This window comes from Schistocerca americana, chromosome 4 (genome assembly GCF_021461395.2).
Source record: "Schistocerca americana isolate TAMUIC-IGC-003095 chromosome 4, iqSchAmer2.1, whole genome shotgun sequence".
NCBI classification, from domain to species: domain Eukaryota; kingdom Metazoa; phylum Arthropoda; class Insecta; order Orthoptera; family Acrididae; genus Schistocerca; species Schistocerca americana.
In genome coordinates, this window is record NC_060122.1 from 822,416,608 (window position 1) to 822,434,690 (window position 18,083).

General features: G+C 46.1%; 2 protein-coding genes across 2 annotated transcripts in view; both read left to right on the forward strand.

Moving 5' to 3' along the window:
- Positions 1-5,656, forward strand: part of LOC124613831 (muscle M-line assembly protein unc-89-like) — a 261,356-nt gene extending 255,700 nt beyond the window's left edge. The window contains exons 19-20 of the mRNA XM_047142554.1: positions 4,087-5,559; positions 5,624-5,656. Coding sequence (XP_046998510.1) covers positions 4,087-5,559; positions 5,624-5,656 — 1,506 coding nt within the window. The remainder of the gene's footprint in view (positions 1-4,086; positions 5,560-5,623) is intronic.
- A 2,869-nt stretch (positions 5,657-8,525) lies between these two features.
- LOC124613832 (titin homolog) overlaps positions 8,526-18,083 on the forward strand; it is a 1,109,199-nt gene continuing 1,099,641 nt past the window's right edge. The window contains exons 1-2 of the mRNA XM_047142555.1: positions 8,526-8,763; positions 13,819-14,040. Coding sequence (XP_046998511.1) covers positions 13,819-14,040 — 222 coding nt within the window. The 5' untranslated portion in view covers positions 8,526-8,763. The remainder of the gene's footprint in view (positions 8,764-13,818; positions 14,041-18,083) is intronic.

The following is an 18,083-nucleotide window of genomic DNA, read 5'->3' on the forward strand; positions in this document are numbered from 1 at the left end:
GTCTACAAATGCTAGAAACGTAGGTTTGCCTTTCCTTAATCTTTCTTCTAAGATAAGTCGTAGGGTCACTATTGCCTCACGTGTTCCAACATTTCTACGGAATCCAAACTGATCTTCCCCGAGGACGGCTTCTACCAGTTTTTCCATTCGTCTGTAAAGAATTCGTGTTAGTATTTTGCAGCTGTGACTTATTAAGCTGATAGTTCGATATTTTTCACATCTGTCAACACCTGCTTTCTTTGGGATTGGAATTATTATATTCTTCTTGCAGTCTGAGGGAATTTCGCCTGTCTCATACATCTTGCTCACCAGATGGTAGAGTTTTGTCAGGAATGGCTCTCCCAAGGCCGTCAGTAGTTCTAATGGAATGTTGTCTATTCCTGGGGCCTTCTTTCGACTCAGGTCTTTCAGTGCTTTGTCAAACTCTTCACGCAGTATCGTATCTCCCATTTCATCTTCATCTATATCCTCTTCCATTTCCATAATATTGTCCTCCAGAACATGGCCCCTGTATAGACCCTCTATATACTCCAAAAATGGCTCTGAGCACTATGGGACTTTAACAGCTAAGGTCATCAGTCCCCTAGAACTTAGAACTACTTAAACCTAACTAACCTAAGGACATCACACACATCCATGCCCGAGGCATTATTCGAACCTGCGACCGCAGCGGTCGCGCGTTTCCAGACTGAAGCGCCTAGAACCGCTCGGCCACTTAGGCTGGGCCTATATACTCCTTCCACCTTTCTGCTTTCCCTTCTTTCCTTAGAACTGGGTTTCCATCTGAGCTCTTGATATTCATACAAGTGGTTCACTTTTCTCCAAAGGTCTCTTTAATTTTCCTGTAGGCACTATCTATCTTACCCCTCGTGAGATAAGCCTCTACATCCTTACATATGTCCTCAATCCATCCCTGCTTAGCCATTTTGCACTTCCTGTCGATCTTATTTTTGAGACGTTTGCGTTCCTTTTTGCCTGCTTCATTTACTGCATTTTTGTATTTTCTCCTTTCATCAATTAAATTCAGTATCTCTTTTGTTACCCAAGGATTTCTACTAGCCCTCGTCTTTTTACCTACTTGATCCTCTGCTGCCTTCACTATTTCATCCCTCAAAGCTACCCATTCTTCTTCTACTGTATTTCTTTCCCCCATTCCTGTCAATTGTTCCCTTACACTCTCCCTGAAACTCTCTACAACCTCTGGTTCTTTCAGTTTATCCAGGTCCCATCTCCTTAAATTCACACCTTTTTTGGAGTTTCTTCACTTTTAATCTACCGTTCATAACCAATAGATTGTGGTCAGAGTCCACATCTCCCCCTGGAAATCTCTTACACTTTAAAACCTGGTTCCTAAATCTCTGTCTTATCATTATATAATCTATCTGAAACCTTCTAGTATCTCCAGGGTTCTTCCATGTATACAACCTTCTTTCATGATTCTTGAACCAAGTGTTAGTAGCTATGATTAAGTTATGCTCTGTGCGAAATTCTACCAGATGGCTTACTCTTTCATTTCTTAGGCCTAATCCATATTCACCTACTACGTTTCCTTTTCTTCCTTTTCCCACTGTTGAATTCGAGTCACCCATTACTACTAAATTTTCGTCTCCCTTCACTACCTGAATAATTTCGTTTATCTCATCATACATTTCATCAATTTCTTCAGCATCTGCAGGGTTAGTTGGCATGCAAACTTGTACTACTGTAGCAGGCGTGGGCTTCGTGTCTATCTTGGCCACAGTAATGCGTTCACTATGCTGTTTGTAGTAGCTTCCCTTTTTAAATTTTCTAACCTACCTGCCCGATTAAGGGATCTGACATTATACGCTCCGATCCGTAGAACGCCAGTTTTCTTTCTCCTGATAACGATGTCCTCTTGAGTAGTCCCCACCTGGAGATCCGAATGTGGGACTATTTTACCTCCGGAATATTTTACCCAAGAGGACACCATCATCATTTAATCATACAGTAAAGCTGCATGCCCTCGGAAAAAATTACGGCTGTAGTTTCCCCTTACTTTCAGCCATTCACAGTACCAGCACAGCAAGGCCGTTTTGGTTAGTGTTACAAGACCAGATCAGTCAATCATCCAGACTGTTGCCCCTGCAACTACTGAAAAGGCTGCTGCCCCTCTTCAGGAACCACACGTTTGTCTGGCCTCTCAACAGACACCCCTCCGTTGTGGTTGCACCTACGGTACGGCTATCTGTATCACTGAGGCACACAAGCCTCCCCACCAACGGCAAGGTCCACGGTTCATAGGGGGGGATATCCAGCTTATGATCTGAAAATATTGCTGATTAAATATCACAGTATGTGATACGGCCCCACTAAATATCTATTGAAATAACAACACTGTGATAAAGCTTGTTGCTTTTAAACACTTAACTTGTATTAACTTGTACAAGGTGACGACAAATCATGACTTTTACAATATGTCCGTCACTATGCAAAATAGAATATCTTAGTGATGTTGAGCAGCGTACTGCAGCCGCTGCCAAGATTTTGCTACTGATGGATGGTTTAGCCGCTTTTACACAGTGGCTTCCAAGTTGTAATTCCCACCGTAATATTTGGCCAGTACAGTGGGTAATGCTGCAACATAATGTCTGCCTCCTTCACAGCAAACAATGACTTCCCACTGGCTCTTGTAATAACACTGCCACTTCTTCTTGGTTGACAAATATCTGCTTAATACTGTAGAACTATACGTAGCAATAATTCCCCGTCTGTCCGAGGCCGTTTAACAATGGTTGTGCTCATTCTAATCAACACACAATACAATACGTGGACATTGCATCACACGGTACTTCACAACAGAAATGGAAGTCGTTAAGCAAATAACTCGATCAGTTTTTGTTTGAGTTCTTCTTGTTCTACCAATAGGCTTTCATTCTTTCCGAAAACGCTTGTTTACGCTCATCCGATCACTTTTTTCTGAATTTTTTTTTCTTTTGGTTCCTCTGGTATAACTTCTGATTTGTCTACTTTCTGTCTGAAGATGTCTACAGAATGTCGGCTGGTCCTACGTTTGCATTATTTAGGTCCTTTCGAATTTCATCTACGCAAGGTGTGAAATTCTCAAGTGGAGATAACATAATCTATTATTCTCTTCGCCAATCGATTTTCTGGTTGTCGGCTAAGATGGCCGAAGAATTTCATTCGCCTTTTCCTAACATCAATTTCGGCGTTTGAAAACTTATCTGTTGTTTTAATTGATTGTAGCCTATAACCGTTTTGGGTATATGTCTTCTGCCTTGAATTTTCTGATGATCTTTCTTCTTGTTTGATGTCTTCAAGTTATTGTTTTCTGTTAAGGGTTAGTGTTTCATTATTATTATTATTTCACAAGCTGCGACATCGTCGCGGAAAAACAGTGACCCGTATATGTAATTAAATTGCTTTAATTTACGTCTATGGTCACAAACTGTTTGATAACAGATTACCGGTTTCGGTCTATAATGGCCATCATCAGATCTGTTTCATAAAAACAAAGTCCTAATGTACTGCAGGCATAGTGACATCGTCAAATGTTAAATTCGGAATCAGCACCAGCATCGTCAAATACATATAAATAACAGTCCGCAGCTCGTGGTCGTGCGGTAGCGTTCTCGCTTCCCACGCCCGGGTTCCCGGGTTCGATTCCCGGCGGGGTCAGGGATTTTCTCTGCCTCGTGATGACTGGGTGTTGTGTGCTGTCCTTAGGTTGGTTAGGTTTAAGTAGTTCTAAGTTCTAGGGGACTGATGACCATCGATGTTAAGTCCCATAGTGCTCAGAGCCATTTGAACCATTTTTTAAATAACATCAGATGTTTTTATGAAACAGATCTGATGATGGTCATTATAGACCGAAACCGGTAATCCGTTATCAAACAGTTTGTGACCATAGACGTAAATTAAAGGAAACTGATTATTATTATTATTATTATTATCTGCGTACATAATGACGCTTGTACAGAACCCTCAGAGCGCGAGGGTTTTTGTATAACAGGAACTGGTCGGTAACACTGCAAAATGTGAGGCACCGTAATTTACAGACGTTGTCTGTGGTACGAAGAAATGACACATGGAACTTTTCTGATGCAGGCCGTGCTGGAGGCTAGTGGTGACACTCGGCTGTTCGAGAACGCCGGCCGGTCCATCCTGTCGACGCTGGAGAGACCGTTCCAGGACCTGCAGCGGGGCATCGCGGCGCTGGAAGAGCAGGTGGGCGGCGAGGGCCCGTCCTCCGGCGTGCTGGGCGCGTCCATCCTGGAGGCGGTGCTGTCGCCGCTGCGCGAGCTGCAGAGCGGCATCGCGGAGGTGCAGCGGCAGGCCGCCACCGAGGCCGAGGAGGACGGCTTCGAGCCCGACGTCAAGCGCTACGCCGTGCTCAAGACGCTGTCGGGTCCGGTGGCCGAGCTGCAGCGCGCCGTCGTCGAGATCGGCGAGCGCTTCAGCGTGGAGGCGGCGGTGGCCGGGGGCGGCGCCGGCGTCGCCGCGGCGCTGCTGGAGGCGCTGGAGCGCTCCGTGGACCAGCTGACGCGCCGCGCCGTCTCCGTGTCCAAGCTGGCCGTGCTGCGCGGCAAGACCGTCTCGGAGACCGAGGGCCTCGCCGTGCTGGGCAACCTGGCGCCGCCGCTCGTCAAGCTGCAGAAGGAGGTCATCCGGGCGCAGAACGAGCTGCGGGCGCGGCCGCCGGAGGGCGGGGGCGGCAGCGAGGGCGGAGCGGAGGGCGCCGCCGAGCAGGCGGCCGCGTGGGGCGCCGTCGCCGTCAGGGCGCTGGCCAAGCCGCTGGCCGACTTCCGGAGGGGCCTGTTGGCGGTCGAGCGGCAGCTGGCGGCCGAGTCCGAGGAGGAGCCCATCCGCGAGGGCCAGATCGCCGCGGCGCTGCGGGCGCTGGCCGACCCCGTCGCCGACCTCATGAGGGGCATCGACGGGCTGCAGAAGGCCGAGGTGGGCCAGCCCAACCAGGAACTGATCCAGCCGTTCCAGGAGCTGCAGAGGGGCCTCACTCAGGTGCAACAGGTCGTGTTCGAAACGTCTCCCGAGCTCATACCGGCCTCCGGTGTCGTCAAGAAACTGACACTGTCGTTACAGGAGGTGACTAAAAAACTAACTGACGTAGACGCTGCAGTTGTAGGATCACTCACGCCTGAAACAGAACCGGCGTCCAAATTAACAGGCCTGGCTCAGCCGATGAAGCAATTAAAGAAGGGTCTGGTTCAGATAGCCCAAGCGACTAGCTTCTCTGCAGAAGACATACCTGCCATTGCTACTCTCGTACAACCGCTGGTTCAACTGCAGAAGGGTCTCGAGAAGATGGAGAGGCAGTTGACTGCTGCTGCTCAGTCTGTCGACCCCACACCCGAAAAGAAACTCACCGCTATAATAGAGCCCATTAAGGAAATGCAGAAAGGAATCAGAGCTATTAAACGACAAGCTATCCTCGAACCCCAGTCTACAAATATGGAATGTCTCGAAAGCCTCGTCCAGCCCTTCGAAAATCTGAAGAGGCAACTGGAGGAAATAGAAAGAAAGAGACCTGAGTCACCTGGTATAAGGTTGCTGGACGAGGTGGTAAGCGCAGCAGAGGCGCTGCACGCCGGAATAGAGTCTATAGAGAAACACGCTGCTCTCCTAGATGCTCGAGACAAGAGCAAGCTGGAGGTCCTGAGTACCCTTCAGGAGCCACTAGCGGAGTTGCGTATACAGTTATCTGAGGTGGAACGCTGTAGTCTGGAAGGCTCTGGCAAAGACACTGTTACAGAAATTATAACAATTTCAGCTTTGAAGAAGCTTGCGGAACCACTGAAAGAAATGACGAAAGCGATAGAAAACATTGATCAGCGGCTTCATTATGGAACAGAAGAAGTTACTGAGAAAATGGGCTTACCAGACATTAAAAACTTGGCGAGTCCAATCAGGGAATTACAACGAAGCCTTTCTGCTGTTCAGCAGCAAGCCATATTAGAATCTGGCGTAGCGCAGGATCTGACAGGACCGTCCATCCTAGAGAGTCTGTTTCAGCCACTGCAAAAACTTCAGAAGAGCTTGGTGACTGTCCAAGCTCGAACACAAGAGACTACCCAGCTGAAAAAGTCGAGCTCTGCCGTCATTCTGGAACTAGCACAATCTGTAGAATCGCTGAAGACTGAAATAGATACTCTGCAGAAGGTGAAAGTGACAAAAGTGAAGCCCGAAGTCCAGACCGGGACTGTAACAGTCCTAGAAGCACTAAAAAAACCTCTGGAGGAAATGCACAAATCTGTAGCGACCATTGAGGAGCAGATTGTAAAAGAAGCAGAGGCTAGGGGAATACAGTCTGAAGTGGCAGATCTGTCCGTATTGGAAGGATTTATCGAACCGATAAGGGCTCTAGAAGCAGAGTTGAAATCTATTGATAAGGCCGCATTAGAGGAAAAGTCCGCTGCCATCTCAGTGCTTGAGAAGTTGTCAGCTCCAGTGCAGGAGTTGCGGCGGACTTTCGAGGCAGCGGACCAACTGGCGACTCAGGAGGCGGAACCAGTGTACGGCAAGGCGTGCATTTCTGCCCTCCAGATACTTTCAGAGCCCATTCGCAGCTTCGAGCAGTCTCTTGCCGCCGTGGAAGAGCACCGGGAAGCGGCGGCGAGGACCACGCAGGTCAAGGAGCGCGTGAAGGTCATCTCCGACGTAGCCAAACAAGTGCGGCGTGTGCACCACGGCGCGGAGGCGCTCGAAAAGTGCGCATCGGCGGAACCCAAAACGAAACTGAGGCGCAAGTCGGGCTTGGCTGCGCTGGGCACGCTCTGCGCACCACTCGAAGAAATTCTGACCGAACTTCAGTCAGCCGAGGCCAAGATAACTTCGCCTAAGGAGACGGTGTCCGAAGAGGCCGCCGTCCAGTCGCTGGAGAGCTTATCGCAGCCACTTGAGGCCTTCGAGAGCGCCGTCCAAACTGTGCAGCGGCTCATCTCCGATCCAAACAGTGCAGAAGCTGAGCGGAGTGCAGCAGTAACCGCTCTCGCGAGTGCTGTCAGTGAACTGCGGCAGGGCGTAGCCAAAGTTTACCAGCAGGCTGTGCTCGAATCGGGGGTCGGACCCGGAATGGAGAAGTCCTCCGTCCTCGCGCCTCTAACGGCACCTCTGCACCGTCTTCAGAAGGCGCTCGCAGCGGTAGAAGAGCGAAAGATGCTGCGAGCCGTCAAGATCGAGCCGAGCGTCCATAAAGCCAGCATTCTAGTCCTGGAAAGCATTTCCCACGCCGCTGAAGACCTCGCTCGAGCAGCCGACGTCCGAGAGGAGGCTAAAGCCACTGCACTTGCACTACTGGCTGAACCACTGCTGAAGCTCAAATCCAGTGCCGAGCAGGCAGAACAGCGGCTCGTAGAGTCCAGTGTAAAGGAGCTCCCACATCGGGCGACAGTCGACATACTACAAGGTGTAGCGCAGCCGCTGGAAACACTGGCTTTGGCCATAGAGCAGGAGCAGCCGCTGGAAGAAGTGGCGGCATCTCTGGAAAAAGTACAGCACGGAATAGCGACACTACAGCGTCAGTCCTCTGAAGAGGGCACAGCACCGGAGAAACGTATTCTGGCAGAAATGGCAGGACCGTTGAGAGAGCTTCAGCAGAAATTAGTGGTCCTGTCTGAGGAAGTAGCCAAGAAGGTTACGGTCAAAGAGGTACCGGTGCCAGAGACGCTCAAGGCCGTGCGTTCGCGTGTAGACGAAATAAAGAAGGACATCGCTCTTATAGAGAGAACGGGCGAAGAAATGACGGAAGCAGCTGCCAAGGAAACCTTAAATCAGATGAAAGAGAACCTTGCACAGATACACGAGCAAGTCCTGCAAGAAGCAGAGGAGGAGAAGCTTGGTTCAGCTCCTGCTGGCGCGTCAGTACTGGAAGCGTTGGCGACGCCAGTGGAGGAACTGCAGAAAGGTGTAGCTATAATCGAGGAGCAGAAGATGCTGGAGACAGATATCGAAGCGAAAGTAGCTGCCATTCTCCAAACTCTTGCCGGGCCGGCGCAAGAGTTACAGCGAAGTTTGGAGCGAATAGAGCACCAGGTTCAGGCCCGAAGTGCCACCACTGAAGCGCTTCCGTCGTCCCACCAGGCAGCGGTGTCTGAAGTAGATCGAGAAGGAGCGAGTGCCGTCCTCGCTACAGCTGAGTCGAAGATTACGGGAGCCTGGGAAGAAGCCAAAACGACGTCTCCACTGGCGCCGTCGGCAGTGGCCGTCGAGTCCCGCGAGCAACAGTTAGAGAAGGCGTCCGTTACAGCGGTGCAGGCGCTGAGCGAACCCCTCCAGCAGATCCGCCAGGCTCTGTCGCAGGTGGAGGAATGGGCCGAGGAAGTGAGCGGCGAGTCGCGAGCGGTGCTCGCCGCGCTGTCGCGGCAGGTGTCTGAGCTGGAGAAGGGCGTCGCCGCCGTGGAGCAGCAGGTGGTGCTGGAGACGACGGCGCACGACGAGCAGGCGCAGCTGCGGCTGGTGAGCGCGCTGGCGCGGCCCGCCGCCGAGCTGCAGCGCAGCCTGGAGCAGCTGGAGGCGCTGGAGCAGCTGGAGCAGCTGGAGGCGCTGCCGCTGGAGGCGCGCCCGGCCGCCCTCTCCGGCGCCGCCGCCGCGATCGCTCAGCCCGTCCAGGAAGTCCAGAAGAGCGTCGCCGCCCTCGAGCAGAGCGTCGTCCTGCTGGAGAGCGTCGGAGAGCCAGAGGCCGTCAGGAAGAGGAGCCTCGAGTCGCTCAAGGCCGTCGTCACGCCGGTGGACGAGCTGCAGCGCAGCCTCACCCAGATACAAGAGGAGGTGAGGGGGAGGAGCATGGCGTGCCACCTGTCCAAACGTGTGATTCGTTTAACAAGGCATGTTTCGCGATGAAATCAGCCCATTACCAAGGTCGATGGAAAAAGGGAAACATCATTACTTGCCATTATTACACATGTAGCCTGTCTATATTGCCACCCAGTATTATGTACCTTAAAAGCGGTGGCTCGTTATTTTCAGGTTACTATTCCTTGTTGTAGGGGCTGTGATTTCTGATATTTTGTCTAAACCAGCAAGGTAAAACAGAGGGCACTACTTCCACCATATCAAGTGGATTTAGTCCTCACGTACTCACACTGAGCCGTGAACACTTCCCAGTTTATCAGTGGGGAATAATTGGACATGATTATTGCTGTTATCAGTGGCATGCGTGCAATGGCCGTGCCGGAAGTTATTCAATGGGGAATAATTGGACATGATTATTAGTTTCACAAGCTGCGACATCGTCGCGAAAAAACACAGTGACCTATATATGTAATAAGTTTCCTTTAATTTACGTCTATGGTCACAATCTTTTCTGTTTAACAGATTACCGGTTTCGGTCTTTAATTACCATCATCAGATCTCCAGCAAAAATGGGAAAAATATAAATACACTCGCAAACTGTATACAGCTTAAAAACAATACATAGAGCATATTGAAAAGTAGTACTGACAAAATTTACATTTGTGCTCATTAAATGTGAAGAGGCATACCTGTCTCATAAAAAACAAAGTCCTAATGCACTGCAGCCATAGTGGCATAGTCAACTGTTAAATGCGGAATCAGCACCAGCATCGTCAAATACATATATATAACATCACACGCACGAGTCATGTTGTCAGTAAAACTACTGTTTAAAACAAGCTGCCGTACAGTAGCCACAAGATGTTTGTGTAGTAAGTTGACCAGATGTCGCTAATGTCAGTGAAAATAAAAGGGGGATACAATAGTTAAACTCTGTAATAAGCTTATAACGTATAAAAAGTGTTACAGTAGTAAAAAGCAATAAAAAGAAGAACACGACAAAAGTAATATTGTTAAAAAGACGAAGAGTTAAAAAACAGTGGTCGACATATGCTCTAGTGCTAATATTCTTGGCAATGACATAAATATTAAACACCGTTGAGATTGCACCGGGTAATATAAACAACATAAAACAAATCGCTAAAGGAGCCACAAATGAAAGGAAATATAGTTCTGCACATAACCAGCGCCCTCTGTTAGCGCTAACTCTAGAATTCCACACAGGCGGGAAGTAGTTGGAGGAACGTGACCGGCAAATCTGATGATGGTCATTAAAGACCGAAACCGGTAATCTGTTAAACAGAAAAGATTGTGACCATAGACATGAATTAAAGGAAACTTATGATTAATACTGTTATCAGTGCCATGCGTGCAATGGTCGTGCCAGGCCCGCGATAGTGAATCTTTATCCTATTCTTAATGCTGTGAGACCTGACACGACCTTATAGCAACCGTTATAGCGCTGCATTATTCTGTGACACTAGGGGTGATTTCACGTAATGAAAGGCAGAATGTAAGATTAAAGGACTCATTTATTAAACAGTTGAAAATTGAACAATAATACGTCCAAATGGGGGTGGGGAAGAAAGATTCGAGTTCAGCAGCCTGCCCCAACGTACGTTTATAACAAGCCACGATAGCAGGATAAAGGGAATTTTAGTAACGACCGCCGTATTATCAAATGGGCTCCAATTTTCTAAAGGAAGGGGTTGCAGGCATGCAACGACCACCACCAGGAATCAGCCAAAGACTAAGAAGGATGCTACTGTGTGTGAATCGTTAGGTAGCCTCCCGTACTAAAGGAATAAAACCCGGGAGACGCCAAACTGTTCACAATGACCTATAGGGTTCCCTCTGGGCCACAGGGCGCGAATCTACAGGGCACGTCGGCGCTCATGCTTACCGAACTTCATCTCCTGGAAGCAGCACCTCCGGTCTCCAGCACGGTCACACTAGAACTGCCCTACTGCCCCTTTGTCCACTATCCACCCGCGGAAAGCGGTTGGCGGCTACCCGCGAAAAACGGGCGCGCACCTGAACTAGCCAATCATAGGGACGGAATTTCACAGGGAGGCGACCTCGCGACGTTAAAATTGAGCAGAAATAGCGGTTACAAGGTTGGTAAGGCAGGTTGGGGAACTGAGAACAGGAGAAACTTTGGCCACTACTGAATGTTCAAACGACACCATGTGTTACCCTGGCGATCGGAAAAGGGATGGGAAACGGGAAGTCATCATGGCTGCTAGGAAGACTGCTGCCCTCGCCCATAAATAAAGAAAATTTCTAGCGCCAAGGTCCCCTGACAGATCAGTGCGAGACAAACTGTAAAAATCATCAAATAAATCGGGCAACCCATAGAAATTATTAATATTGCCTGAATTATTATTTTACCGAATACCAGAATACTGAGATTGGAAATATGAAATACGAGCGCTGAATGGTGAGTGAAGTGCATGTCTTTCAACCTTAAAATTAATATGCTGAAATGCACAGCCAAAAATAACAAGCAAGCAGCAAATATGTATCATCAAACATGTAAATGCCTCGATTACATCATGCTGTAACATTCATAGTCCTGGAGAGGTCTTACTGCCAATCACATACCAAATCGTCACTCCAGAAGAAATGGGTAACATTTTTTTTAAAATGCCACTTTTTTTTGTACCTTTGTTATTCACGGAATCATAGAAACGTTCTTCCCACTTATATTCAAATACAATGTCATTCAAAATGCTTTAGACAGTACGTGTTGTCAGTATTGCTGTTAGGTACTGTATTATTACATATATATGAAAACAGCAACTGAAAAAGTTTTTTGTACCATTTTCACGAATCTTGAATGTGTGAACCGTTAGTCACTCGCCCTGAAGTGCCGACGTCGATGCCAGTCGCAGCTACCCTGATGCATCCTCGTAAGTACGCAAGTTGTAGGGAAGTAGGAGTGTGAAGTCAGTGTCTTTGATGTAAACTCGCAGGTAAAAAAAAATCTAACAGTGTCAAGTCCGGAGGCTGTGGGGTCCCCGCCAGCAGCTGGAGACCGCCATCTGACGCACGACCGATTCACAGTCGTAGTAGCTCAGCATGCAAAGACTCATGGACATCGTTATAGAAGTGTACTATACCATCATCCTAATGACAAACGTAATTATCACTGTCCTCCTGCAATTGCGGCATGAACTGCGCAAAATGGCATCTCCGTTTGTCTGGCTCCTTTGTCTACAGCTTTCGTGGAATCATGATGATTAAGTGATGCCGCAAGATTCTAGTTGAATCTTGCTTTCATGAATGGTTCAATTTTGGACCACATTCCCTCCACACGAGCTAAAGTTAAATAGTCCTCTCGCATGCGACCAAACACTTATCACGACAGCACATTAATAACGGCTTTAAATAACTGTATGTCTCATTATCTTGCCCAGAGGGGTTCAACAGTGCATTGCAAAATTATTGGCAAAAGTCACAAATACTTGCGGGAAAAAAACTTTGCTCATCTCATAGGTTTTCATTAATTTCGACTATTTTTCTTAACAGACGTATTCTTACATCTCTTAGACTACTCGTCCTAAACGTTCTAAAATGTCTTGCATCAAAGCAAATTAGTAATTAAGGAAAAAACAATTCATTACGATAGTAACAGTGAAGAGTGAAAGGAGTAATTTTTCATCACAGAGTTATTTCTCGAAAATGTTTTTAAGATGGTCACCTACAAAGTAAATATAGACTGCCGATGGCACACAAGTGCTGAAAATATTTAGGTGACACAATGAAGAGAAATTTTTGTTCTTCTGAAAGAGGCAAAGTGTTTTAACATTTTGTGGTAGCAGAAAAATGTTTGACAAACAGAGTCTCGAACACAGACCCTTGCCTTTCAGACCGAATACCTTTAGTGACTGTGCAGCCTAAGGATGACTCAAAGTGCATCCTCATAGCTTCACTTCGACCAGTTTGTCCCTTCTAATTCCCAAACTTACCGAAGCTTTCATACATGCAGGATTACTCTGAAGTACTTCTGGGCTCACAGAAGGCGACTGTGAAAAAACTACAACACATGTAGGGAAAAGTTGCATATCACTGGATAGATCATGTCAGCAAGTTTTGATTAGTAGTTCGCGCCATGGTGTAGTTTCACTAGGGGGAGGCGTATCAGAACATGTACAGAGATCATCCACCTCGCACTGTCACATCGAGATAGTTTGCAATTGGAGATAGGCAACCCAATAAACAGTTCTGCCGTGCGGGATTAGCCGAGCAGTCTAGGGCGCTGCAGTCATGGACTGTGCAGCTGATCCCGGCGGAGGTTCGAGCCCTCCCTCGGGCATAGTGTGTGTGTTTGTCCTTAGGATAATTTAGGTTAAGTAGTGTGTAAGCTTAGGGACTGATGACCTTAGAAGTTACGTCCCGTAAGATTTCATACATATTTGAACCATTTTTGAACAGGTCTCCAAAGAGGGGTGCCGTACCTTCTCGTGTAATCCTGTCAGTGACAGCAGTCAATTACATATACTAACTGACGTTTGCCATGTCACAAATGGTGCCATGTACTAGGCACCTGTCATGCAAATTAAAAATTAGAAGAGATACTCTCTCCACTGATCTGTGTCTGTTTTGTGAAGTCTTGTAGCTTTCGTGCAATTGTGTTCTGGAAGCCTGGAGAGACATGAATAACACTGTACTTTTCTGGACTCACACGCATGGAAGAAACGATATTATGGAGAACGGCCTTTGTTGCAATTTGGGTATTGTTTTCTGCATGAATCGGTAATTTTGGAGCTAAGTGTATACTGCTTTGAAACTTCCTGGCAGATTAAAATTGTGTGTTAGACTGGGACTTCAGTTGTGCCTGGATAGGTCAGTTTGTTCAAGCATTGTCCATGGAAGATCAGGTTATGTGCACCTGTCCCGCCCCGTCACACAGTTTCCGTCTACCTGGAAGTTTCTAAATTTCGCGCTCACCACTGCAGAGTGAGAGATTGTCATTGTTCTGATATGACACCTAGACTAAGTCAGCTGTCTGTGTGTGTCTGGTGACAGATGCAGGTGAAGCACGCACAGCAGGTGGAGTCCACCGGCACCGACCTGGAGATAGTGGAGTCGATGGTGGAGCCCCTGGCGCAGCTGCAGCGCAACCTGGCGGCCCTGGAGCAACGGGTCGTGGCGCAGGTGGTCGACCACGAGGAGCAGCGGTCGCTGCTGCAGGAGGTGGCGCAGCCGCTGCACGACCTACAGGCTGCACTCATCAGGATAGAGCAGAAGGTCGGTACCACACACCACGGCAGGGGGGCCTCGTCCAGTGTGGGAGGGCGTGGCGTGCGCTGCAAGTCTGAGGCGCAGCTGCTTTCGGTAGCCTGTTGCGAGGGACTCAGCACAGTGATTGGCATCAAGTTTCATACTTTTTCTTGGGCGTTTAAACTGTCCATTTTTTTGACAATTTCATAAACTGTTCATTGGTTCATTAATATTTTGGACTGTTATATGCTGTCACATTGCACTATTGATGGACAGCATTACCAGACAAATTACTCTCGAGAAACAGCTATCACTTAACAACTTCCAAAAACGTGAGCCTGTGTGACTTGTTCTCTCTCAGTCACTGAATATTTTACAATGGAAAAGTATCTTGAAACTGATCGGTTTATGCCCAACAATATTTTAGATGCAGTGGGTCTATGGCCATGATAAATTTCGTGAACAGTTGCATTATCCTCAACATGTCAACTATGTTGTATCTCGCATTTGGTATGCACTGGAGCCACTTGAGACTGGGTATACGACGGAAAGTAAACAGTATAAATTGAAATTATGGTTTAATCCCAACAATAATAGCTAAGTAGGCATTTTGATACCATTCAAGAAAATTATCATTAACACAACATTTATTATACCTTTAGACTATGGAAAGGTCTTTACATAAGTCTAATGTTCACCCAGAGCAGACATAAACGCACATTATTAACATTTGCACTTGAATTAGCCACTGCTATTTTAAATTCTTTTCCCTCTCCATAAAGAAAATTATATTGTTCCATTTCGCACAATACCAGTCACAAAATACAAACTTCGTGCCCATATCTGCATCAGCATCTCTGCATTGTGAATTGTATTTGTTCACTCCATGAGTCGTCCCTGTGTGTTCCCTGACTGTGCTGAAACCTCGCTGTTTGGCAACACACAGATACTACCACAATCATTTACAGCCATATATGAATTTATCTTCAGCCCAGATAGGCAAGGGCAAGATTCGATACATCATACTGATATCGGTATCTGTACCCATACTACATGAATTATCTTCTGCTCACGAAAATACTACTAAACTGAGACATAATGTGACCATGTCCAAGACACACAACGTCCTTCGTGTTCCCAGTAAGTTTTTCATTAGTTAATGGAATCCGATTCTTGGGACTCATTACCACCATGTTGGTTTTTTCTTCTACAGCAAAGTTTCAGCCTGTAAGTGCCACCGAGCGAGGTGGCGCAGTGGTTAGACACTGGACTCGCATTCGAGACGACGACGGTTCAATCCCGCGTCCGGTCATCCTGATTTAGGTTTTCCGTGATTTCCCTAAATCACTCCAGGCATATGCCGGGATGGGCCTCTGAAAGGGCATCCTTCCATAATTCGATGAGACCGATGGCCACGCTGTCTGGTCTCCTTCCCCAAACAACCAACCAACCAACCTGTAAGTGCCGTTCACGCTCGCATCTATGGGCCATTTTTTTTCTCGATCTATGTCGTTATACTAGCCTACCATTTGCGTGCCACTTTAAATAGAATATGCTTTCAGTTGTTAAAAACCTCTAGCTAACTTTTCCATTTGTCTGATAATTTAATATCCTGCAATCTGTTATTGCACAACGTTGAAATACAATTTAGCGATGCAGAAGATGCTAATCTAGTGTTAGATCATAGTAAAAAATGTGGTTTGTACCAGCTTCCTAATTTCTCAGTTTTAAGTGTATGGTTTTATACTACTTGTTCAATGCAGTTACTTTGACTTTTAATAATACCATCTAAATAGTGAATACATTTGACGATACATTCCATGACTTACTCTGGGTTTTAAACTGAAGCTTTTCTTCAATGTTAATTACTGTACATAAATTTCACATTAGATGGATATATTCATTTACACTTTACAATTATTAAGTTTACTGTTGATGAATGAGCTTCCCATGTAATTAAAGTTTCACTTACCTGCGATTATCTTGGTCAGTTGCCAAGACAGCTATTGAGAATCCCAATACCGACCTCTGAGCACTGCCAAGATAGGCACAGAATGTTGGGTTAAAGTTTAACCCATCCAAAGCGAAGCGGTACTGATTGGTCACTACATGCCCATTAGCCCAAAATATTGGGAATTCCTTTCACCATGGCACAAATACCAACTCCTCTCCCTCAGAAAAGAGTCCAGGAGTAACAATACATGAAAATCTAGATTGGACAGAGCATGTAACTGCAATGTGCCAGACGGCATCAGCATATCTCCACGCCCTAAAAAGATATAAAGAGCTCTTCCCGCTTGACCTAAAAAACAAACTTCTGCAAGTATTAATGCTTCCTATTATTAATTGCAGTGATGTTATCCTGGAACGACTTACTTTCTCTAAAAAGATGACGACTCCTGTGTTCAATATCTCTGTGAAGTTCGACTCTTTGTTCGTCCCAACATTTTCATGGCTATCCTTGCTGTGTGTGGACAGGCGCAGAGATTTCTATACACTCTGTCGCCTCTGTTGTCTTATCATCGTACTCTGTCCCTCATATCTCTTCTCGACCTTAAATCTCTTGTCTGAACAACATGATAGAAACACCAGTTCACATCAGTGCAGAATCCTTTCTGCCCCACTTCATCGCTCGACTTTCTCTAAGTCCCCTTCAGTGGCAAGAACACGACTCTGGAATAACCTCCCTCATTGTTTTAGAGAACTGAATAACGTTCGTAGTTTCAAAAGACAGTTTATGACACATCTACTGAAGCAACAATAATGACTACCATTGTTCCTGTACACACTCGTTCCCCTTTACATCCTTCTTTCCGGTCAGATCTTCCTGATTTCCCAAATATCTCAGCTTATACAGTCTCCTTAAATTTCCGTTACCCAGAACTCGCTGTATTGGAAAACTCTATTTTGTATACTACATTATTTATATTTGCCACTACCTTTATTATTATTGTTATTATTGTCGTTAATAATAGTAATAATAATAGTAATGATAATATTATTAATATCATTATTACTGGCAGCAGCAGTAGTAGAAGTACTGCCAGTATTTGCTTTGTTGGCTTTTTTTTATTTATTTACACATCATTTCCTGAAGGACCAAATTGAGGAGCAAATCTCCAAGGTCATGGAACACGTCAGTACATGAAATTACAACATAAAAGTAATAACAGATAAAAATAAATGATTATGAACCCGAGAAAAGTCAGTCCATAAGTTTAAGTAAACGCCATCAACAATACAACAAGAATCAGCTTAATTTTCCAAGGAACTCCTCGACAGAAAAAAGGAGTGACCCATGAGGAAACTCTTCAGTTTCGATTTGAAAGCAAGTGAATGACGCCTAAGATTTTTGAATTCGAGCGGTAGCTTATTGAAAATGGATGCAGCAATATACTGCACACCTTTCTGCACAAGAGTTAAGGAAGTCCGATCCAAATGCAGGTTCGATTTCTGCCGAGTATTAACTTAGTGAAAGCTGCTTATCTTTGGGAATAAGCTATCATTGATAACCAGCAATGACAGCAAGGAAAATATATATTGAGAGGCCAATGTCAAAGTACCCAGCCTCGTGAACAGGTGTCGACAAGAGGTTCGTGAACTTACACCACTTATTGCACGAACCGCCCGTTTTTGAGCAAAAAATATCCTTTTAGAATGGGAAGAGTTATCCCAAAATATAATACCATACGACATAAGCGAATGAAAATAAGCAAGGAAGACTAATTTTCGTGTCGAATGATCACTCACTTGAGATACAGTTCGAATAGTAAAAATGGCAGCGTTAAGATCCTGAATGTGGACTTTCCACTACAGCTTACTACCTATCTGAACACCTAGAAATTTGAAATGTTGCTTCACTAATCACACGCCCATTCTGTGAAATTAAAACGTCAGGTTTTGTTGAATTGTGTATTAGAAACTGTAAAATCTGAGGCTTACTGTGATTGAGCATTAGCTTATTTTCTACAAGCCATGAACTTTCGTCATGAACTGCACTATTTAAACCGAGCCAATGTTGCACATAATACCCTATACTGCCAAGCTAGTGTCATCAACAAACAGAAATA